This window comes from Pongo pygmaeus, chromosome 7 (genome assembly GCF_028885625.2).
Source record: "Pongo pygmaeus isolate AG05252 chromosome 7, NHGRI_mPonPyg2-v2.0_pri, whole genome shotgun sequence".
Lineage (NCBI taxonomy): Eukaryota > Metazoa > Chordata > Mammalia > Primates > Hominidae > Pongo > Pongo pygmaeus.
This window is the reverse complement of record NC_072380.2, coordinates 98,915,802-98,940,933: the sequence shown is the minus strand read 5'-3', so window position 1 is coordinate 98,940,933 and position 25,132 is coordinate 98,915,802. Positions and strand designations below refer to the sequence as shown.

Genomic DNA, 25,132 nt, shown 5'->3' with positions numbered 1-25,132 from the left:
TCATAACATCCATATGTACATTACCATATGTACAAACTGATGTGTACAAACAATACCATAATGCACAAGTGAAATGTGGTAAACAACTCAAAATCTTCACAGCATTTAGGGGTGAATGTGAAAAGGGAATGAAGTGAGACTCAGTTGAGTTATATCTATACTTTCCCAAGTTTGCCTAAAATGTATAGGCTTTATGGTAGACTGCCACATACTTTGGCAAAAAAATCATAATTTTGTGCTATTTTCACTCAGAAATGTATTCCCACTAAAAATACTCATGTATTTAAAGTGAGATTTTTTTCAGATGTAACTTTTGAGGGCAGCTGTATGAATTTATCATTAATTATTGCCTAAACACGGCAAAAGAAAAAGGACCTGCTCCTTTCTCCCCTAAAAACTTCCCAAATTAGAATACAATACTCTTTGTCTAATTCCTGCCTGTTATTCAACAAGATAGAAATAGTGGGTTTAAAAAAAAATGGAACCAACTGGGATTTTTGAGAAATGAGTTAAGTCACTGACAAATGAATTAATTCTTAATTAAGAATTAAAAGGAATCTAGCAAAGTTTGCAAAAGAAAATAGTGAATAGAAATTCAAAATACTATTTAGAGAACAAACACAAGAGTCTACATACCTGTTTCACAAAATACTTGTTAAGACAAATGGGGAGAAAATGACAAAATTTGATGGCATTACATAGCTCCCTAACCAATGTTCTTAAAGACGACCAGTGAACTCTTACTTGCCCCCATGCTACTCACTTTATGTGCAGCATAAGATGCCACTGACCTCCTTTTTCAAACTCTTACCTTCCCTGATTTTTTGTGGCATTTTTCTCTTTTAGATCTATCTCTCTAATTGCTACTTCTCAGTTCCTTTTCTTATGCTATGCCGTAAATGTCAGTAAATTCCAATGTTATGACTTCCCAATTTTTCTTGTTCTATGCAGGCTTTTACTGGTAATCTCATCCTCTATATCATTCCCGCCACATCCTCTAGACAGGTGATTTCAACCTAGTTCAATATCTACCGCTCAGTCCTCCCTTCCGATTTCCAGACCTAAATTCTCAACTGCTTGCTGTACCAAATGTATTGAAAGAGACCTTGATTCTTAACTTACGACTCAAGTTTCACATTTACTAAACTGAATGTATTGCTATTTCTCTTACAACTTATGCTTCCATATGAGTTGTCCATATGTTATCATAATTATCTGCTTTGCTAACTCTGTTAGTTTCCTAAGACTGCCATAACAAATTACCACAAACTGGGTGGCTTAAAACAACAGATATTTATTTTCTCGCAGTTCTGGAGACTAGAAGCCTGAATTCGAGGTTGGTGCTTTTGAAAGAGCAGAGGGAGAATTTGTTCCATGCTCTCTCTCCTAGCTTTTGGTGATCACCAACAATCCTTTGTGTTTTCTGACTTAGCGATGTAGTGCTCCAATTTCTGCCACTGTTGTCACATGGCATTCTCCTTGCATCTCTTCTCTGTCTTCAACTAGGCTTTTAAAAAAAAAAATTCGTACTGTTCTGATTTATTCATCATCAGTGTACCTGAGAGACTTGGCAAACATAAATTAACTATATGTAAATTATGATATTCATGAGCAGATGCAAAAATAGGGAAGGCAGCGTTACTGGCTTGTAGTTGATAGGCCACTCCAGCACTTAGGCTTCTTATAAAGAAAGACCCCAGTCACTGGATTGAGGGCCCACCCTACTCCAGTATGGCTTCACCTTAACTTAAATAGTTATATCTATAAAGACTCGATTTTAAAATAAGGTCACATTCTGAGGTTCCAGGTGGACATGAATGTTGGCAGAATGTTATTCAATGTAGTACAATGACCAAACGTAGAATTCCATACTCTGACATTAACCCACATATTTTAAGTTGATTCTCTCCCTTCTTCAAGTCACACTTCCTCCTTACTACAACTAATTATCTTCTTTCTATTTTCAATTATTTTTCCAAAGCATAGCTAATCATGTCCCTCTTCTGCTTAGAATTCTGCCACGGTTCCCCATCAACCTCAACTGACCATTCAAGCCAAATTTTAGGTCACTTGGGATCTTATGTTAAAATGTTTGAGCCTTTATTGTATTCTATTAAGCAGCAATTAACGCCCCTTTTCTAAAGCTGTTCCTTTGCCTTGAATACCTTCCCTTTATATTATCAAAGTGCTGTCCATCCTTCACAATTCAACTAGGAAACCACCTCTGCTATGAACTCACCGCAGATCACCACCCACTCATGTTACCGTGCTCATCAAAATTAGTCATCTCTCCATGTTATACTAAAGCAGCAATCTTAAACTAGAGAATATGTTATCCCTGCGTGCACGTCAAAACTTTCTTAGAGTCCTAACAAACACAGATAGTTTTAAAAGAACCAATTTCAAGATCCACATCTTATAAATGTTCTCTTTCTTAAAACTAATAATATTGAGTACAGCTGCAGACCACGTGTTTTTCTTTCCTATCTTCCCTTTCACAGTGGACTTCCTTCCCCGCAACCCCACCACTTTACCCCAAAAAAACAAAAAACTTAACTCACTCACCCATTCCAATCTTACCAGCATTGCCCTAGAGGGTAAAAACTTCTGTAACCCTAATTGTTATACAATTTTTTTGGCCTGTGCCTCTGACTGAATTTAAAGATATAAGGAAACTACTATAGTTCTTTCCTTTTTCATCAGCTTTTAAAAAAATGTTTCCCTTGTACCTTTATCAAAAAAGTCACAAATTTTATTCTAACAATAACCAATCCTTTATTCTTTCATAGAGATATATAAATAAAATTTTAGGCCATCTTTTGTGACTCACGTCTGCAATCCCAGTACTTTGGGAGGCTGAGGCAGGAGCTCCTACTTAAAGACCAGCCTGGCAACAAAGCAAGACCCCATCTCTAGAAAAAATAAATAAATTAGCAAGGCATGATGGCACACACCTGTTGCCAGCTACGCAGGAGGCTGAGGTGGGAAGATTGCTTGAGCTCAGGAATTTATGGCCTCAGTAAGCTATGATGGTGACAGAGTGAGACCCCATCTCTAGAACAGAACAGAATAGAATAGAATAGGAAGACAACTATCCAATATGAGTTTCCTCCTATGTTTATCAAAATTTGTAGAATTGGCCAGGGACAGCAGCTCACAACAGTAATCCCAGTACTTTGGGAGACCAAGGCAGGCAGATTGCTTGAGCCCAGGAGTTTGAGACCAGCTTCAGCAACCTGGTGAAACCTCATGTCTACAAAAAATACACAGACTCACACACAAAAGAAATGCCGGCACTCTGGGAGGCCGAGGAAGGTGGATCACGTGAGGTCAGGAGTTCTAGACCAGCCTAGCCAACATGATGAAACCCTGTGTCTAATTTAAAAAATGCAAAAATTAGCCAGGTGTGGTGGTGGGCACTTGTAATCCCAGCTACTCGGGAGGCTGAGGCAGCAGAATTGCTTGAACCTCAAAGGCAGAGGTTGCAGTGAGCTGAGATTGCACCACTGCTTTCCAGCCTGGGTGACAGAGCAAGACCCTGTCTCAACAAAAAAAAAGAAAAAAAAAAAAATTAGCCAGGTGCGGTGTTGCACGCCTGTAGTCCCAGCAACCCAAGAGGCTGAGGTGGGAGGATGGCTTGAGCCCAGGGAAGTCAAGGCTGCAGTGAGCTATGATTGTACCACTGCACTCCAGCCTGGGCAGCAGAGCAAGACCCTATCTCACACACACAAAAAGTTAAATAGTAAGATATTTTTACTGTTTACCAAAACTTTCATCATGGAATTATGAGGAATAATTCTTTAAAAAACATAAAATTGGTAATGTAAACAAGAAATAGCAAAGAGAGCTCAGTGAAGCATAGTTACATAAGGCAAATCCATTGGTTCTTCCTTTTATCCCTTTTGGGTTTTATCTTATGATGTATGTTTCTTCCTCTCTATTTGCCTTTCCTGTTCCATAACAAAATTACCTAAAGAAAAATACATTCATAGCTTCCATATGTATATAGGCAGAGGAGAAGGGCAAGGATCCTAGAAAAGAAGCTGGAGAAAGACAAGAAGATGAAATAAAATGACATCATAATGCTCCTGCTAACATAAAGACAAAAACGCATAGTAGTTAAAATATAGATACGTATTTGATATGCTTGCATTCTTTTTCATATGAATTTCAGCATTTTAACCATGAGGTGGGTTTGCATACTACAAAGTAATATAACTAAATGGCAATTATATGGTCAATTAGGGCTTATAGATAATTCAGGGAAAGAAAAAATGTTCTCCTCAGATCTTGGGACATTGGAGAGTTTGACAGTTTGAATACCTGACTTTATAGTTAATGATTCACCAACCTTCAACTTAGCTTTTTATATATATTTTAAAGCACTCAGGCACATCAACTAAGGTCAAACAAATTGTTAAAAGTAGTGGGTGTATTTACTCAATAAGCATTTATTAAAAACCTACTTTGTGCTGATCTTATGGAGTATGAAGATATAGTTCCTTGCTTTGAGAATATTACAGTCTATGATGATGTTATACACATAAATCACTTCAAATATTCCATAATCACTGATGAACACCAAGTTCTTATTGTCAGAACTGTATTTCTGCATGTCTCCTGAATATCACAGACAAGGTTTTATCACACAAGGTCCTACAAACACCTCAAACTGAAGATACACACAAAAAATAATTTTTTCATGCCGCTACTTCATACAAACATCTGCTTCCTGAATTCCTATTTATATTGATGTCATCTTCATGAGTCTAGTCTCTTGTAATAGAAACTTAGTCGTTCTTGATTTCTTCTTTGAATTATCCAAAAGCTCCACGTACAGCTCATTAACCTATCCTCTCATTATTGCTAATTTTCTAAAGTTCAAAGCTGTCTGCTCAGGCCTTTCGTCTGCTTAATACCCTGCATTGGCTCTCTTTACCCACTGCTTAATGTCTAAACTCCTCAGTAGATCACATGGGACCATCATAACCTGACTTCACTCACCTTTCCTTTCCAGCCCCAACCACCATCACTCCTGCCACCCTCTGCCACCTGGCCCCCTACACACACACACATATACTCTGTTCCAGTCATATCAAAATCTGCTGAACATGCCATGTTCTTTCATGCCTTTGAACATATCACTCTCCATGCCTAAAAGAGAGTCTATCATTTATCTGTCAAAGATATGCTAGTCCCTTAAGACAGTGTACTTCCTCTACAAAGCCCCTCCTTGACACCCCAGGCTAAGTTCAGTGTGGAGCAAAATACTTTGCACATGTTTTTATTATTTACCATTAGCTATGGATTGACATCCTTGTTTCCCTCATTAAACTATGAACAACTATCGGGCCTGACAATAACTTATATTTCTATTTGCAGTACATAAAGTAGAAACTCAATAACTGCTTGATGGATGAATAAACTTCTAAGCACACCAAGATTTTAAGAAGGAATCAGTGAAATTATATCTATGACAACAAGTCTTAATCAGGAAAAAAGTTATTCTGGCTTTATGGACCTAGTGTCCACCTATTTCTGAACTGTTTAAGATGAATCTGAACTATGTTCACTGCCCTTTGGTCTCTACCATCCTTAAGTAAGCTTTTATATGTCCTAATGTGACATACTTGGAGATCTTGATTCTGAGACAGGACCATTTACCTTTGAAAGAAGTATAAATTGTACTATGATAATAAGAAGGTAAGAGAGAAAAACATTGATAGTCTGGGAACCTGTAAACATTTATAGATGTGATATATTTGTGAACCACGTAGGGAAGGGGTTCATGGAGAGGGGCTCATACTCATACTGAGATTTTCTTAAATGGAATCTGCAAGTTACCCAGATGCGCTGTGAACCCCATGGGCTGCCAGTTGGAGGTGAGATGGGAAGGGCAGATATGAGGAGAAGAGAATGGATGGAGCCTACATGGGCTCATGTAGACCCAATGTCAGACATTGGAAGGAAGATAGACAGTGAGAGCTCTGAGGGAAATCTGTGAAGAAGCTCAGGTCTTGATGAAGTATACTAATGTCTACTCTACACTCCATGCTAAGCTGTTTGTATATTTTCTCAGAAAGGAAGTTCATTGGCTGGGGACGGTGGCTCACGCCCATAATCCTAGCACTTTAGGAGGCCGGGGTGGGCGGATCACCTGAGGTCAGGAGTTCGAGACCAGCCTGGCCAACATGGTGAGACCCAGCCTCTACTAAAAATACAAAAATTAGCTAGGCGTGGTGGCACGCACCTGCAGTCCTAGCTACTTGGGAGGCTGAGGCATGAGAATTGCTTGAACCTGGGAGGCAGAGATTGCAGTGAGCCAAGATCACACCACAGCACTCCAGCCTGGGCGACAATGTGAGACTCAGTCAAAACAAACAAAAAAAAATCAAAAAGAAGTTCATTGAAGCACGGCAGCTACATTATTTTTCTATTGCCACACAGCAAATTACCACATACTTAAGTGATTTAAAACAACACCCAAAAATAAAAGTTGAAGATATAACAAATAAATTAAATTAAATTAAAAACCACACAGCTATTAGCAAATGGGTCCAAATCAGAAGTCTGAGTGGGCTCAGCTGGGTTCTTGGCTTCAGGTCTCACAAGGCTGAAATCAAGGTGTTGGCCAGGCCAGACTAGGCTGTCACTGGGAGGTTCTGGTGAAGAATCTACTTCCAAGCTCATTCAAGTTATTGGCAAAATCAGTTCCCACAGTTGTACCTCTGAAGTCCCTGTTTTCTTGTGAACAGCTAGCCAGGAATCACTCTCAACCTCCTAGAGGCCTCATGAAATTCTAACCAGGTGACCCTCTTCTTCACGATCAGCCATGGAGGATTTCTCTCAAGTAAAATCTCCCTCGTACTTCAAATCTCTGCCTTCTTGCTGTGTCAGCAGCTGGAGAAACTCTACTTTTAAAGGCCTGGTATGATTAGATCAGGCCCACCTATATAATCTCCTTATCAACTGTGCCACATAACATGGACTATTGATGGGAATAAAACCACCATATTCATTGTCCCTGGGATTATGCAGGCACGTATACCAAGGGGCAGGGAATCTTGGGGCCATCTTAGGCTTCTGCCTGCCCCACCATCTGCAGCTTTACTTGTCCTAGTGATACAATGTAATAACAGAATCACTGTCATCAAGATCCAATATGGTCAAGAATTACCACTTGCTATTTGAGGATTCTAATTTTTTTAGTAACAAATCTGTATTCCACCAGCACTATTTCCATTAAACTTAATGTTTGAAATGTACTATTCGATTGCAAAAAAGGGAAAGTTAATAATACATAAGGAAGGTGAAAAGATTTAATCTTTCCCTTATATCTATTTCTTCATGGGCCATTCTCTATTGCCATTTTTTTCTCATTTAGCCCACAAAACAAACCGCCTGCAGCTCCTGTTATAAATGAGTATGCTGATGCCCAGCTACACAACCTGGTGAAAAGGATGCGTCAAAGAACAGCCCTCTACAAGAGAAAGTTGGTAGAGGGAGATCTCTCCTCACCCGAAGCCAGCCCACAAACTGGTAAGCATTGCTCCCTCCAAGTACTGGGAAGAAAGAAGTGATGAGGGGACCTGTGTTTTGCAGATGTTTTAGTTTGGATCTCCCAAAAGCAGACCCTGAGAAAATGATTTATGTACAGTTTATTTTGAGAGTGATCCAGGAAGGTACGAGTGGTGAGACAGAGAAGAAAGTTAAGACAGTACAGATGGGTTAATAAGATGATCACAGGCGGGGTGCAGTGGCTCACACTTATAATCCCAGCACTTTGGGAGACCAAGACAGGAGGATTGCTTGAGCCTAGGAGTTTGAAACCAGCCTGGGCAGCATAGTGAGGCCCTATCTCTTAAAAATTCTTTTAATTAAAAAAAAGAAAAAAAAATAAGAGGATCACTGCTCTGCCATTGGGGCTTTATCCAGCTGAAAAACTGTGTGGATCATACTTGAAAATTATCTGAATGGAAGAGGAGGAAACTGGTTGGTGCTGGAGCTTGATACTGTTACCTCCCCAGCACTTTAAGTAAACCTGCTGGAGGAAATCCTCCGACAGACGCAGGGAAGCCTCCTACAGGTAACCTCCAGGCTCAGGATATATATGTAGGACACAAACAGTATCTTCTATAACAAATTTTATTGTAAATATTTAAAATACGCATATTATGCAAAGTACATATTATAAAAACACAGGAATATTACCTGGGTATCCAACAGAGCAAATGACATCAACAAACCAATCAGGTAAGGGGAGGGACTATTATCAACCACCCTAATAATTACAAAAATGTGTGTATGAAAAATTAATTGGCCAGGCGTGGTGGCTCATGCCTGTAATCCCAGCCCTTTGGGAGGCCGAGGCGGGCAGATCACAAGGTCAGGAGATCAAGACCATCCTGGCCAACATGGTGAAACCCTGTCTCTACTAAAATACAAAAAATTAGCCAGGCATGGTGGCACGTGCCTGTAGTACCAGCTGCTTGGGAGGCTGAGGCAGGGGAATCGTTTGAACCCAGGAGGCAGAGGTTGCAGTGAGCCAAAATTGTGCCACTGTACTCCAGCCTGGCGACAGAGCAAGACTCCGAAAAAAAAAAAATGATAATATAGAGCACAAAAGTAATACATACTATGATTACATCTATGTAAAATATTTATATATATACAGAAAAAGAATAGAACAAAGCTTGGTTGTTTAACATATAAATGCAAATCAAGTTGATAATTACATGGGATGGAGTTGAGATTCCTTATAGTTCTGTATAAGAGAATGTGGTTTTTCAAAATAAACTGTGTATTGTATAACAGTTTCTTTTTAAACAGAAGAGGCTAAAAGAAATCATAGTTATTATACTTCATAAAGATATATTGAAAAGAATATTGTGTGTGACATGTGTGAGGGTAAAGAAGCACCAAACCAAAACCTATGGAATGATGTACATTTGCAGTGTTTTGGATCTCTGGCTTTACTGATGCTCCAAAGTATGTGAAAATCTAGCTTGTATTTAAAATATTCTATTTGTAACATCTTTGTGACACCTTATTTGTGAGCTTTAAACCTGTTACATATTTCCAAATTTCAGTGTTTACATTACCTGTATATTTTCATAAATGTTACTATTTTATTTTGTTTTTATTGTATACTTTTAAGATATACAACATGATTTGTTTTCTTTTTTTAATGTGAGAATGTCTTTATTTTATACTCTACATTTTTATTTGAGACATAATTTAAAAACTGTAAAATCCACAAATATTAAGTGTACAGCTCAATTATTTTAACTATTCTTTTTTCATTTTTTAAAATTTATTTCCTGTAACATTGGAGTTACAATGAGTTTTTAAAGCAAATTCCAGACACTATATTTCATCCATAAATATGTCAGTGTAGACAAACATTTTATTTATATATTTATTTAATCTTATTTTATTCTTTTAATGGCAGGGGCTTGCTCTGTCACCCAGGCTGGAGTGCAGTGGCACAGTCATAGCTGACTGCCACCTCTAACTCTTGGGCTTAAATGATCCTCTTGCCTTAGCCTTCAGAGGAGCTGGAACTACAGGCATGCACCACCATGCCTGGATAATTTTTACACATGAATAGTCCTGTTGCATCACCATCACCACCCTCCAAGATAAAGGACATTTCCCTCACTAGAGAAAACTTCCGGTCTCCCCAGGTGACAAAGCCCCCTTGCCAAGGTAACCACTATCCTGAATTTTGTCATCATTTAGTAGTTTTTCCTGTTCTTTTTTTTTGCAAAAATTTATTAACATTTATTTATTTTAAAAATTGTTTTCCTTTAATTTTTTACATTGACATATTTTTTCTTTATACAAACACACACACAGTGAAATAAATGTCACTATTTTAAATGTCATGAAGGTTTTGTTTCATCTGTCTGTATCAGAAGAGGAAGATTCATAAATGTTCTGACTTTAAGAAATTCAAGTTTTTTGGGTTTTTTATACTTTAATTTCTGGGATATATGTGCAGAACATGCAGGTTTGTTACATAGGTATACATGTGCTATGGTGGTTTGCTGCACCCATCATCCCATCATCTACATTAGGTATTTTTCCTAATGCTATCCCTCCCCTTGTCCCCCACCCCTCGACAGGCCCCAGTGTGTGATGTTCCCCTCCATGTGCCCATATGTTCTCATTGTTCAACTCCCACTTATGAGTGAGAACATGCGGTGTTTGGTTAAGAAATTCAAGTTTTTAACTAAGCTAACTTAACCTCTTCAAATGCTTCATCTTTTTTTTTTTCCTATGAAGCAAAGCCCATGGCTGTACCACCAGTAAAAGAAAGCGATGATAAGCCAGCAGAAGAACATTACCACAGGCTGTTGTGTTTCAAAGTCAAGAAGATGCCTTTAACAGAGTACTTAAAGCGACTTAAACTTCCAAACAGCATAGATTCATACACAGGTATTATCAAAGGGTGAACTATCATAGTGGGAGGGCTGGCTATCCCCAAGAAACCCTGTGACTCAAAGTCACAGATAGCTTCTATTATCCTTACTTCATATTCTCAATCTAACTAGGAAGCAGAATTTAAATTATATAACCTGCAAAGGATCATTTGCCCATCTTTGGTGAAGACAAGAAATACAATATTCCCGCCTATATTTAAAAGGCAGTCCAGATCCTCTCCTGCCCCTAATTACCTTTGAAAAGAAGGCCCAAAGCACTCCGCAATATGTGCACTGACACACTCACACATCAATATAAAGTGTCAGTCTTCTTCCATGGCTTCACATTGTTGATTATTCTAATTGAACAAATCCTTTCCTGCAGCCTCCCATAGGCAGAGAAGGGCTATGTATGAAGGCACATGGACTGTGTTAATGGGCTGACCCTCTGCCCTCCCATTCAGTGCCATACTCCTTCTGGCAGGATGTGGCCTTTCTGCCACCCGCCCTGGGCAATCAATCCTGCAACTTATCTACTGAGGAACTAAAGATATGTGGCTGCAGTGATGTCTGTGCAAAGTCCTTCCAACTTTTCTTGAAATTCTCGTTTCCTGATCCAAATAGTACAGTTACCTGTGCGGACAGACTCAGAGGGGCCACTTCTTAAGGAGACTGGAAGGAAACTGTCCACTTTCGGAAGAGGTGATAAGATCATTTAACATCTCTTGTAAAGCCCGGAGCCTCACAGTCCAGAGGCAGAATGGTGTTGAATGTTTAATAGAGCCTCGTACGGCAAATTGCTCTCTAGAGGGTAGTGCCCCAACCTCCCCAAACTAAGCAACAGAATTCTTTCTGTGTTTGTTCTATGTCATTTGGATTGCACCACTTGCTGTTTTTCCAGATCGACTCTATCTCCTGTGGCTCTTGCTTGTCACCCTTGCCTATAACTGGAACTGCTGGTTTATACCACTGCGCCTCGTCTTCCCATATCAAACCGCGGACAACATACACTACTGGCTTATTGCGGACATCATATGCGATATCATCTACCTTTATGATACGCTATTTATCCAGCCCAGACTCCAGTTTGTAAGAGGAGGAGACATAATAGTAAGTGGGGTTCGGGAAAGGCAGAAACTGAAACGTGAATAACATCTAATTGGGCTACAAAAAATAACAGCATAGTTTTATTTAATGTTTGACTGGCTATCTGCATGGATAATTGCAAGAAGTTATGAGCAATAATAACAAGAAAATAATTACAAAACAGCCATTGAGTGTTCACAATGTGCTGGAGAACGTGCATCTCCCTGTACCTTAGTTTCCTTATATTTAAAGTGAAAACAACAAAAACACCATCATAATATTGATGGTAAGATTAAATAAGTTGAGGCCTGTGAAGTGCCTAGACTGTGTCTGGTGCCTAGTGAATGAGTATTAAATGTCAGCTAGCATTATTGTTCCAGTTAACTTATTTATAATACCTCCCTTAATCCTTTCAATGACACTATGAAAAAGATGTAATTAGCCCCATTTACAAATGAGGAAACTGAGGTTTAGAGAGGGAGGTTATTTGCTCAAAGCCCAAAGCTAGATAGTAGCTGAGCCAGGATCCTAACCCAGGCCTTGCCTCTACAATCACACAGGTTCAGGTTAGCAATTGTTTCAGAATTTGACAATACTTGAGCATACAAAGAGAGTGCCAAGTCTGAAATGTTGAAACTATCCACATATTTTACCTAAATAATGTTTTTTAAATGGATCAATTATCAATACCAAAAGAAGAAACCATTTAATATATATTCCTCTGGTAATCAAGCCTCAAACAGTCTGTGAAGCAGCTGTTTTTAATCAAATTACAGTCTACCGTTCACCTCAATACTTTTAAAACTAAGATAGGTATTATTTCACTCATTAGAACCTACTCAACCTTCTTAGGAGACAGCCTGGTGTTGTGAGAAAGTACTAGGCTGTAATATTTTAGGACACGGACTGTGCCTTGTTTATCTTTGTGTAGTAGGAACCGAGTGAAGTGTCTGCATGTAGTAGAGAAATCAATCACAGCGTTTTCGGCCTGGACACTTTGGGAAAACTTAACATAGAAAGCAAAGCTTTCGTGATCCTTTTTTTTTTCCAATTTTTATTTTATATTCGGGAGATACACACACAGAATTGTTACCTGGGTATCTTGGGTGATGCTGAGATTTGGGGTACGATTGACCCAGGTACTGGACATAGTACCCAATAATTAGGTTTTCTACACTTCCCCACTTCCTCCCTGCATTCCTCCTCCCTCTAGTCATCCCCAGTTTCTATCGTTCTGATCTTTATGTCCGTAAGTACCCAATGTTTCACTTATAAGTGAAAACATGCTGTATTTGGTTTTCTGTTCCTGCGTTAATTTGCTTAGGATAAGGGCCTCCAGCTGCATCCATGTTCCTGCAAACGACATGATCTCGTTCCATGGTGTGTATGTGCCACATTCTCTTTATTCAGTCCACCGTTAGTGGGTACCTAGAATGATTTCATGTCTTTGCTATTGTAAATAATGCTGCAATGAACATGCAGGTGCATGTGTCTTTTTGTTAGAAAGATTTGTCTTCTTTTGGATATATACCCAGTAATGGGATTGCTGGGTCAAATGGTTGGTCTGTTTTAAGTTTTTTGAGAAATCTCCAAGTTGATTTCCACAGTGGCTGAACTGATTTACCCTCCTACCAACAGTTTATAAGTGCTCCCTTTTCTCTGCAGCCTTTGCCAGCATCAGCTGTTTTTTGACTTTTTAGTAATAGCCATTCTGACTTGTATGAGATGGTATCTCATTGTGGTTTTGATTTGCATTCCTCTGATGATTAGTGATGTGGAGCATTTTTTCACTTGCTTTTTGGCCATTGTATGGTCAAGACCATTTTAATCAATACAGATTCATCGTGCTGTCCAATATGGTGACCACTAGGCAAATATGTCCATTCAAACTTAAATTTGAATTAGTTACAATTAAATAACATTAAAAATTCAGGTTTCTCAGCCACATTGTTCATATTTCCAGAACTCAACAACCACGTGTCTAGTGGACAGCACAGAAGATTTCCACCATTGCAAAATATACTATTATTCAGTGTGGTAAGAGAATGAAAGAGCAATGAGCCATCCATATCTCCATCAATACAGACAAACCACAGAGAGGTAGCCACACCCCTCACAGATATGGGCAAATCACAAGTACATAGAACACTTCCACTGGTGTTTTGTTTTTTAATGAATATGGCATCTACAGGTTTATCTTTTTATTCTTTACTTGCCAAATTCATCACATCCTATTTCTCATGATCAAATGCAGTGCCCTTCCTAAGAAATTAGCATTCTTAACCTTAGGAGAAATTATCTTCTCCTGGATTTATTCTCAGTGTTGATGGAAGTTTATTGTCAATCCAATCAATCTAAGAAACAGAAAAATGTATTTTCACAAGCACAAACCCAAGTCTTATAACCACTACCCCAATCCCCTTCCCCAGCTAACAAGAAGGATGCTTCCTTTCCAACTGTGGCCAATGTGCCATCCTCCTCCCAAGGCTCAGCAAGGGCTGCACAGAACATGTCCTCCAATGTCTCAATAGGAAGAGCAGACTGACTGCCTATATGGCATCTTAGGTCCATGTAGAATTTTGAAGAAGATAGTTAGGTCGCTTAATCTTCTTAATATTGTCTGTTGAATCTTCAGAAGGTCTTAAATTATCAAAAAGCTGAAAGCAATAGTTTTGAATATTTTTTTCTTCCTTAAAATAATTGTCATTTTCTGGGAAGTGTTTTCTATATTTGAAATCTTTCCTAGAAAGAAATACTAAAGGCAAAAGCCAAAGCTATGCCAAAAGTCTATTCAAAAAATTCCTTGTGCAGACTTTAGAGCATTAGTTAACTCACCAGCACCATCCCCAGAGCAACCTGGCAGCTTGATGAATGGCGATGATGGTGCACAAATAAGAAGTGAACAATAGCAACAAAAGGAACACTAATTTCAACCTCCATTAGACTCACAAGGGGGGAGGAAATCAATGTTTGACAAATGGAAAATGACAAAATCAGTAAAGGGAGACTTTTATTTTCAATTTTCTAAGAGGCCTTTGCACACAATGAAGTGTTACAACCAAGAAAAATAACCAGTGAAAAACACACTCAACAGGTTCTATTTAAAATGCATTATCATAAGCTACAAATATAGAGCAGGAAATAATTGCTTTGTTTGTTCAAAAGAAGTTTAATTGTTTCTTTAATTTAGAGTAAGTAGCTGCAGCCTTTGAAACTTGATTACATTTTGGTAAGAAGACTATGCACATTTAGTACCCAATCTGAAGGTCTCACTATATTTAGCTATCTATGCTATGATTGGTATACACTACTGAATCATTCATTCATTCATTCAAGAAACATTTATTAAATACCTACAGTTGCTAGGTAGATACATCTACTTTATTTATTTATTAAATAAATGCACCATAACTGGAGGATGGAAATATTAATTCCCCAAGGCATTGAAGGAAAACAAACAAGTAACAGACAACAGGTTGAGGTGCTAACAGCTACAATAGAAACCAGGAGGCCTTACAAGTTTTTCACAGCATTTATTTATAAAATCTTTCTCCTGAAAGTGGTGCTACAAAGATAACAGAATTTTGAAACGCAGTTGAACAAAAAGTCTCTTGTATGTAATTTCCTTTATAGATAGCAGAAATTGACTGGGAAATGACAGTGAAGATTATTTAGATAAGAGACACTCACATCCACAACCCTTTGCTAAACCTACCAATCACAAAATTCACAGAAATCCTCAGTGTCATCTAGTTACAATGTCAATTAGGCCTTCCTTTATACTCAACTGCTTTTGGTACTTAATCCTTTCAATTGCTCTTTATAAACCAGTCTGAAGAAAACCACTCCCTTTTCTGTGTTTCCTGCACTTTACTCATAATTCTGTTATTTAATAGTATTAAATATCAATTAGGCTAATAATGAAGTAGTAGAAACAAACAGTCCGGGGTCAAATTTCACTTCTGAAATTTGCTAATAGCATTAACTTGAAGAGACTAAACTTACCCTTTCATTGAATACAATCTTTTCAATCCCCCAAAATGGGAATAGTCATACTGTTACAGGACTTTTCCTTAGTTCAGCTAAAGACAGGGTCCTTGTCTGTCCCATGGCCATGAAAATTTAGGCTTGGAGACGGTTTGAAGGGTGAGTGAAGCAGGGTTTTATTGGGTGAAAAGGTTTAAAAAGGGGGGAAACAGGGATCTTCCACAAGGTCAGAGCCCCCTGCTAGAGTGCTTCCTGCCCACTGTTCGAATTCCAGGTTCCATACAGGAAGAGGAGGGGCCAGGCTCCTCCCTACTGCAAATGTAGCAAACTTTCCAAGGCTCCACCTCAGTGGGCAGGCTGGTTGGAGTTTCTCCAGCAACCCCCTCCCACCTGGCTATCTCAGTACCCACCTCATAAACCTATTATGAAGATTGAATAAGATACCTAGCTCAGGGTCTGGCATATAGAAAATACACAATTGATTGTTAAATGAATTAAGTGAATGGATGTCCACACCCTTCACTTTTCCCTCTTGTCTCCTATTTGTCTATGTATCTCTCTTTCTTACCTGAGGATAAGTTTCTTGAGAGTAGGGACAGTATTCGATTCACTTATTTATCTATCCTAGGAACTTAGAGTATACTCAAGAAATGTTTGAAGGAGTGAATGAATGATAATCTCAGTTCAAGGATTTTATTTCCTTGAATAATCATTTAATCTGCATTATAATTGTTTCAGGTAATACTGTTTTTAAATACTTCTTCCATCTGTCCTGTGTAAAATTATGAAGTTTCTATGAATTGTTTATCAGAAGGAGTGAATACGGGTCGCAGTGTGCGGCTTGGCGCAGGCTCACAAAGAGCTACAGTGGTGCCCCATGCTCAGCCTTGCGGACTGAGTTGGCGGCGGCGGGACGGGACAGCAGCGCGCCCGCGCAGCCCTGCACCTGGGCCAGCCTCCTGAATATTTACACATTGCCGAATCTCCCGTGGACAAGACACCACGGAGGCCAGGACTGTTCCATGATGGGTTGAGCCTCTTCTCCTGCCTTAGAGATTCCAAGAATCCTATCCATCTTTTTCACCAATATGGTTTGTGGACTCTGATGACCCAAATCTGACATCAGTTCTGGAACTTCTAGAAGATACTAAGAACAACAATTACCTCCGTCAGCAATTGAAGTGGTTGATATGCGAACTCTGCAGATTATATAACCTTCCTAAGCACCTGGATGTTTGAGATGCTAGATCAACCACTACCCATGGGTCAGAATGGGAAAACAGAAGTGACTTCAGAAGAAGAGGAAGAAGAGATGGCTAGAGATGTAAAATACTTAAATCACTGTAAGATGAAGGAAGAAGAACGTATTAGTGGGAAAAAGTCGGAGGATGAAGGAACTGAAAAAGAAAATTTGGCAACATTAGAGAAAATTAGGAAGACTCAAAGTCAAGGCCATTTAAATGTGATGTGGTGTTTGGGTCAGTGCAAGCTTCAGATAGACTTACGAAAGAGCTCAGGGACGTATGCAGATCACGGAGTTATAAAACATAAAACAGGTCTGCTGGAATTTTTTTGTCCTCTTCCTGATAGAGAATTAACTCTTACTTGATTTTTATCTTCTGGCAAAAGCATGAGCAATATTGCTTGAAAAGGATTTATTCAGTGGAACTCATAAATGACAGTACACGACTGGCATGTTAAATGCAGAAGGTCAACCCTGATAGTCTTTTGCACAATGATCTTCAGATCATAAAAGAAAAAGAAAGCATAGAATATATTTTGTTTAACATATCTTTTAAGAAACTGTTGTGGTTGTCAACTGGGTTGTCATCCTAAAGTATGAATCTGTTATATATTGACTGAAGTTGCTAATGGCTACATTTTTACTGACTCATATGGGGGAAAGAATGAAGAACCAAGGCCAAAAACAAAACACAAAACACAAAAAACCCAGGAAAGTAGAACTTCAGGGAGGGGGCAATCTGAGAGGTAAATGGCTGAAATTCTATTGGATTTGTTTCTGGACCATGGCTCCTGACACCAGAAAGAAGGGCCTTTTCTGGGGTAAAGGAGTATTTCTTAAGAGGCCTGGGAAGAATGTTATTGCCTTGAGATAACTGGCCTCATGAAGAGGACCTTAAACTGAATTGCCAAGTTATTAGTATTGGGATTCACAGACTTTGGAGGGTAGCAGGATAATTTTCCATTTTATCCTCCATTTCTTCAAGTGGTGTTACCTGTTCTTTCAGAAGGGTATGTATTGGGTGGGGGAGCACTGTGTATGGAACTCACAAAACAGGGCTGTAGCTGTGCCTACACAAAAGAATCGGTCATCATGCAAATAAATGTCATCTTAGTCAGAGGCAAAGCCAGAGTGCAGTTTGGAGCAAATAAGAATCAATATAATCTAGCAAGAGCCCAACAATCCTATAATTCCATTGTACAGATGCATGAGAAAAATGGTCCCTCTGGACATGCTGCCACCTGGCCATGCTTCCTTTCCCTTTCATCTTTCTTATCAACCAATTGAGGCCACACCCTATTCTGCATTCTAGTGTGGCCCTGGTTAACTCTCCTCTGGCTCAGTTGCACATCTGCCTGGTAGATGACTGGATGTGTTTAGCAGTGGTTGCCAGGATTGTGCTGATATGGCCCCAACCCCACCTCCCACCCTGCTGTGTGATGTCAGAAGAAACCCTACAGAGCAAATTAGCTGTGGCCAAGAAAACATTGAGAGAATATCAGCATAGAAACAACCCTGGTGTATGTACAAGAGCAAAAAAGGAGAAAATAAAAAATGGCAGCAACCCTGAGACAACCACTTCTGGTGGTTGCCATTCACCTGAGGATACGTGCAAAGACCATGCTTCTCCCCTACAACTGTCTGCTCATGACACCATGTTAGCTGGTGGTGTCTCTTCCCCTGGTGCCAGTCTCACTAGCATGGCGGCACCTCGGAATCATGATGCTGACATTGGTCCCAATCTCATGGATGAAACCAAGACTTTCTCATTGACAAAGAGCCCAAGACAACTCTCCAACAGCTCAATAGTCTTGCCTCTGAGTCTACATCCTTTGTCAATGGGGAGAGCTCTGCATCATCTGCTAACCTGAAGGATCTGGGGAAACAACAGAACCAAGAAATTCTGGATCAACTGGAAGAAGAAAAGAAAGCAAGCAACTGAAAGCAGGGAGCCAAAGGGAGTAGTTACAGGTTCAAATTCAGACCACAGGGATCCTCATGTCCGAGAAGGCAGAGTTATGGACAGCCCTGTGTTATACTCAGCGTGCTGCCGGGCAGTTTGAAGGAGAGTCAAAGGATCTGGCCAGCCACCTGCAGTATTCCTGGCAGTGTGTGGGAGAGTTGGAGTGGGCTCTCTCTGCTGTCTCTACACAGCAGAAGAAGACAGACAAGTACAACAAAGAGTTAACCAAAGAGTGAGATGCCCTCAGGCTGGAGTTATATGAGGATCTGAAGCAGCAGAACTCAGAATTAGAAGAGAAATTTGAGTCCTAGTGATGGAGAAGTCAGGGATCCAGCTCAACTTGGAGGATCTGCAAAAGAAGCTGGAGAGGACCAAGCTCCTGCTTCAATAGTCCTCAAGCCAGTGTGAACCCCCTGATGCTAACCAGCAGTTACAGCAGGCCATGGAGGAGCAGGCACAGCTGGAAGCACACCTGGGGCAGGTTATGGAGTCACTGAAACAGCTACAGATGGAGAAAGATCAATATACTGAAAATCTGAAAGGAGGGAGCACCATGTGGTAGCAGAGAATGCAGCCGATGTCAGAGCAGGTGCACACATTGAGGGAGGAGAAGGAGCACAGCATGACTCCGGTACAGGAGCTGGAGATGAGCTTGGTAAAACTGAGGAAACAGATCGCTGAACCCCTGCTCCTGGAGCCCCCAGCAGGGCCCTCTGAGGTGGAGCAGCAGCTACAAGTGGAGGCTGAGCACCTGTGGAAGGAGCTGGAGCATCTGGCAGGACAGCTCCAAGCCCAGGTGCAAGACAATGAGGGCTTGAGTCACCTCAACCAAGAGCAGGAGGAGAGGCTGCTGGAGCTAGAGCAGAAGGCTGAGCTCTTGGAGGAGCAGGCGGAGGTGCACAGGCAAACCCTGGAGACCATGCAGAATGACCTCACCACCATCAGTCATGCAGTCTCCCAGAACAGCGAGCTCAAGGAGCAGCTGGCCGAGCTGCAGACTGGCTTCATGAAGCTGAACAATGGGAACATGGAGATCACCAGCACACCACAGTCGGAGCAGCACATCAAGAAGGAGCTGGGTGAGAAGCTGGGCGAGCTGAAGGAGATGGTAGAGCTGAAGAGCCAAGAGGCTCAGAGTCTACAGCAGTAGTGAGATCAGTACCTGGGTCACCTGCAGCAGTACGTGGCCACCTATCAGCAGGTGCCCTATGAGAAGGAGGTCCACAAGCAGTTACTGCTGCAGACCCAGCTCATAGACCAGCTGCAGCGGGAGGAAGCTCAGGGCAAAGGGGTGGCCAAGATGGCCTGCCAAGAGTTGCAGGAGACCCAGGAGCACCTGGAAGCTACCAGCCAGCAGAAGTAGCAGCTACAGGCCCAGCTGACCCTCATGGCTCTCCGCGGGGAAGGAGATGGACTGGACAGTGAGGAGGAGGCCCTTCCGCTCATGCCAAGCATCCCAGAGCAACTGGAGAGTCGGGAGGCCATGGTGGCATTTTTAAACTCAGCTGTGGCCAGTGCCGAGGAGGAGCAGGCATGGCCACGTGGGCAGCTGAAGGAGCAAAGGGTGAGCTGTCAGTGTCTGGCTCACTTGGTGGCCTCAGTCCAGGAGAAGCCAGAGGCAGCAGCCCTAGTCCCAGGGACTGGAGGCGATTCTGCGTGTGGGGAGGCCCACCGGGCCCTGCAGGGGGCCATGGAGAAGCTGCAGAGCCACTTTATGGAGCTCATGCAGGAGAAGGTGGACCTGAAGGAGCAGATGGAAAAACTGGAACGTCGCTGCATCCAGCTGTCTGGAGAGACAGACATCATCAGTGAGTGGGAGGCCAGGGCATGGCAGGGGGAGCTGCACGGTGGTCAGAGGGGTCCCAGCATCTGAACCCTGTCCTCCCATAGGAAAGTACATCACACTGTACCAGAGCTAGAGGGCAGTGCTGAAGATGTGGCGCCAGAAGGAATACATCAGCAGCCTGGCCCAGGACAAGGAGGAGATGAAGGTGAAGCTGCTGGAGCTGCTGGAGCTGCAGGAGCTGGTGTTGCAGCTTGTGGGCAACCACAACAAGTGGCATGGCAAATTCCTGGCAGCTGCCCAGAACCCTATTGATGAGCCCACTCCAGGTGCCCCAGCTCCCACGGGAGCTTGGGGCTGCCAACAAACAGAGTGATCTTTGAAAGCTGAACCTCGCCCACAGCATGGAGCCTGCACAAGAAGAGGCCAGGGAGGGTTCTCCCCATGAAAATCCCACTGCACAGCAGATTATGCAACTGCTTCCTGAGATGCAAAATCCCCAGGAGCACCAAGGCTTGGGCAGCAACCCCTGCATTCCATTTTTCTATCATGCTGACAAGAAATGAGGTGAAGATCACCGTCATCTAAAAGCCGGCCACTGTCAGCAAAGCTTGGAGAAGTGGGGCCAGAGGCTCCATCCCCACCAGGTCCTTACCACCCCTTCCCAGTCACCCCGTTATCCTTAGAGGAGCAAGGTAAGACCCCTGTGTGATGGGGGGAGACAAACAAGTGCTGACCTTTTGCCACCTTGGCCAGGGCTGAGTCCTTAATTTCTGGATGATTATTGTTGTTATTTAAGAGCCAGAGGCTCTTAAATTTATTTATTTATTTGGAATTATTTATTTATTTGGAATATAATTTATAAATATAATTTATATATTTATAAATTATAAATTGATTTATTTATTTATTTATTTGGAATATAATTTATAAATATAATTTATATATTTATAAATTATAAATATATAAATTATAATTTTATAAATTTATAAATTATAAATTTATTTGGAGGAGGCCTGGTGGCCTCCCTGATGGCCTGACTCACTAAAGCAACTTTTCCCTCACAGGGGCTCCCATCTTCTTACTCAGAGAGGCAGCTGAGGCAGGACAATGGGGCTAAATGTAGACCAGGCAAGAGAACAGGCTACTGGGGTTGGCTCCCCTTCCCCAGTGTACATATTCTATCTGTGTAACATTTTGTATATTCCAGGGTAGGGCCACCCCCCGCATCATACATAGAGGAGGTTGAAGCTGGTACATGGGGAGGAGGTTCTAGTAATTATTTGGGGCTGGGAAACTTCTTTACTGATAGCACGGGACAGAGAAAGGAGGCAAGGATGGGGTCATGGCGCCCTGGTGATGCAACTTCTGTTTATTTTGCTTTTTATTTTGGAATAAATTGATTTAGCCATTGTGGGTGGAGTAGGGGGCGGAAAGAAGAGGTGAATACTAAGTAAATATACTAACACCTGAGTAGATCTTCTTCGAAAGCTATCTGTTGGAAAAGGATTTAGGTGCAATTAGCATATCCTTCCTAAAGTAAGCCTCGCCTGAAGAAATGTCGCTGGCATAATCATGAGGCTTAAAAGAGGGAGAGAGAATTAAGTGGGGTGACATTTTAAAAATAAGTACCTAATTGTTACCGGTAAGCATGCTGATCCTCGTAAGGCTAATGATGCCAAGTTTATTTACTGCTCTAAAGAAGATAGATTTTAAAATCACTATATGGCATTTCATTTAATCTAGCAAGTTTTACTTGCATTTACATTTATTCAATCATAGAATCATAGACAACCTTGAAAGTAAACAGACAAATGTGCTAAGAACATTCTCCCTGAGTGCAGGGTGGAGGTAGTGTTTTAACTTAACTGGCTAGCACTTGATATCTATCTGGCTGTCCCATATAAACTTTGAGAGAAGTGACTGATTTTACTCTTGTGGCACATGATTTATAAGGCTATTTATTTGAACCTGTATCTATGTCTACTCTGGCTCAGTAAGCCATTTTGTTTCACAGTAAAAATCATTAAATAAGCATGTCATGTATTTTCTAATATATTTCTGTAAAATTTAGTATCTGTATATGAGTAAAAATTATAGCCAAAAAAGTCAGTAGTGTGGGGAGTAACCAGGGAGTTGACTAACCAATCTTTAACATTGCTCAAGCAGCAATTTAAAACTTCCAGACAGCCTGAATGATAATTGTTAGAAGATGCTACTTCCATGTGTCCCAAGTTATAATGCTTTGGTCAACTAATTAAGAGCCCTTAGAAAATCCCTTACTACATACAAGTGAAACATGTAAGTCCAATATTCACATTAATTCTTTTAGGTCTGAATATTAACAAATGCCTCTCTAGTCATCTATCACTCGTCACACATTTATTGAACACCTACTATGTGTTAGACACTGTGTTAGGAACTGAGGAAATAGAAGACAAAGATTGGACCCTACTCTCTTACATAGTTCAGAATGTCTAGGACAGACTGACAAAAGAAAAATGGTGGGATTTTATGTTGTGAGTCATGAAAACACATGCCCAGGGTGCTATAAGGCTTAGAGAAAACCGTCTGACAGAGAAGGCCCTTAGTCCAAATCTTGATGGATGAGTTGGAGTTACCTGCACCTTTTTCCTCCACAAGAAAAAAGGAAAAACATGTTCTGAGCTCTGGGACAGCATGGGCAAAGCCATCACTCTGATGCATTTGAGGAACTGCTGAACGGAGTGGGTTCTGTTTCTGGGATGCTCCGGGAAGGGAGTGGGAAACAGAAAGTAGAGCTTTGTATACCCTGAAAAGGTGCTTGCATTTTTTTCCTTTAAATCATGTGGAGTTGCAGGATTTGACATAAACGAGGATTTTAAGTAATCTGATTTAGAGATCATCTGACTGCCACTCTAGAATGGATCAAGGGGAACAAGACTAAAGGCAGAGACAGCAGTGCCAGAAAGCAGAGAATGGACATGAGAAAATTTTAGGAAGAATGAGTAGAACTTGGCTATTGGTTGTATGAGGGCTGAGGGAGACTGCGCAGTGTAGGACCACTAAGCAGTGTAGATGAGATTGCTCATAGGATACTCGGAAACAGGAGGAGCAGCAGTTTAGCTCAAGGGGAATGAAGAATGATGATGAATTCAGGTTTGGTGCAGTGGATCTGCTAAGTGAAGAGGACAATGTGCAGTTGCTTACCCATCAACAGCTCAAGAAAGTGATATTAGGTGGAAGTAGAGATTTGGTAGCATCAACACGCACGGTAATCTCTGAAACTATAAACGTGGGTGAGATTTCCCAAGAAGCAAGTATGAAGAGAAAAGAGAAGAGAGCTAAATCCTGGGGAATGTTGACTTTTAAGTGACTAGCCCAAGAATCCAAGAAGAACACTGAAAAGCAGGAAATGAAGATATAAAGTAAACTAAGAGTGGGATTACAGATTCTTTGGAAAGAAAAATTTCATGGAAAAAAATTGTCCACAAAAAATTTTTAATGCTTCAGAGGTTTTATTCATCTCTCCATTTCTTTATTCATTCAGTTAATAAATATTTATTGGGCTTTCAGTATATTCTAGGCACTAGTTAAATATGGTTGCTAAACAAAATCAAACCTGTCCTCAGATAGATTACCATTTAATGGAGTAGACTAATTTTAAATAAATGAGCCAAGCAATATATGTGTCATTTCAAATTATGATGAATGCCATAACAGGATGCTAAGTGCCATAAAGGATATCCTGGGTGTGATCATTAGGAGGTCATTGGTGACCTTTGCACTGTTAGCCTTGATGAAATGAGAGAAGCAGGAAGAAGCCAAATTGCTACCAAATTGCCATGAGTTAAGGATAAATATGAGGGACGCATATAGAGTAAAGCAGGTAGGCAACTCTCTTGAGAAGCTTGATTGTGGCAAACAATAGGACAATAATAAGAAGAAAACTAAAGCCAAACATTTTTTGTTTTAATACTTGGGAATATGGAGCATATTTATTGGCTGAAATTGGAAAGAACCAGCCAAGAGAAATAGTTATAAATTTAAAAGTGAGAAAAAAATAATTGATGAAATTGGCTAAAATTAATGAAAATACAAATATGTTTCAGGTGGATTCAAATGAGCTAAGGAAACACTACAGGACTTCTACAAAATTTCAGGTAGGTAACTCAAACAATTTCAAAGTTGCTCACATGATCTATTACCATTTTGACTTTAAATCCCATCTATAGATTTCTATAAACAAAGTTTATACGTACGAAGTTTTATTAGACAAAGATAAGCCTGAAGTTTCTGCCTCTCAATAATTACCTGATATATTTCCTTGTATGTGCAAGTGGGTAATTCAACATATAAGCCTTTATTAAGCAGACCAAAATAAGTTAGTGCCCACATTTGAATTCTAATTTACACATCAGTAAAGGAATATGGGTTGTATACTTTGTCTTGTCTACAAAATTCTAGCCCCCAATTCATGTAGCATGATGTTATAAAGGTTTGCAAAATTGTTTCTACTCCTGCTTCTTTCTTGTTCTCATATATTCAAAATAAAAATTATTAATAGAAGAGAAGCAATTGTTTAGATAACATGGAACCTTCCTTTCCTAAAACATACGTTTTATTGCCCATAATTATTTTCTAAGTACTTTGTTCTCTGAGAAATA

At 40.4% G+C, this 25,132-nt stretch overlaps 1 protein-coding gene and 2 pseudogenes across 1 annotated transcript in view; all 3 read left to right on the top strand.

Moving 5' to 3' along the window:
- CNGB3 (cyclic nucleotide gated channel subunit beta 3) overlaps window positions 1-25,132 on the top strand; it is a 165,210-nt gene that overhangs the window by 66,725 nt on the left and 73,353 nt on the right. The window contains exons 4-7 of the mRNA XM_054498565.2: window positions 7,385-7,539; window positions 10,288-10,440; window positions 11,326-11,534; window positions 24,578-24,628. Coding sequence (XP_054354540.1) covers window positions 7,385-7,539; window positions 10,288-10,440; window positions 11,326-11,534; window positions 24,578-24,628 — 568 coding nt within the window. The remainder of the gene's footprint in view (window positions 1-7,384; window positions 7,540-10,287; window positions 10,441-11,325; window positions 11,535-24,577; window positions 24,629-25,132) is intronic.
- On the top strand, window positions 12,620-18,027 carry LOC129042875 (ubiquitin-conjugating enzyme E2 Q2-like; annotated as a pseudogene).
- Window positions 18,150-21,074, top strand: LOC129042477 (golgin subfamily A member 2-like; annotated as a pseudogene).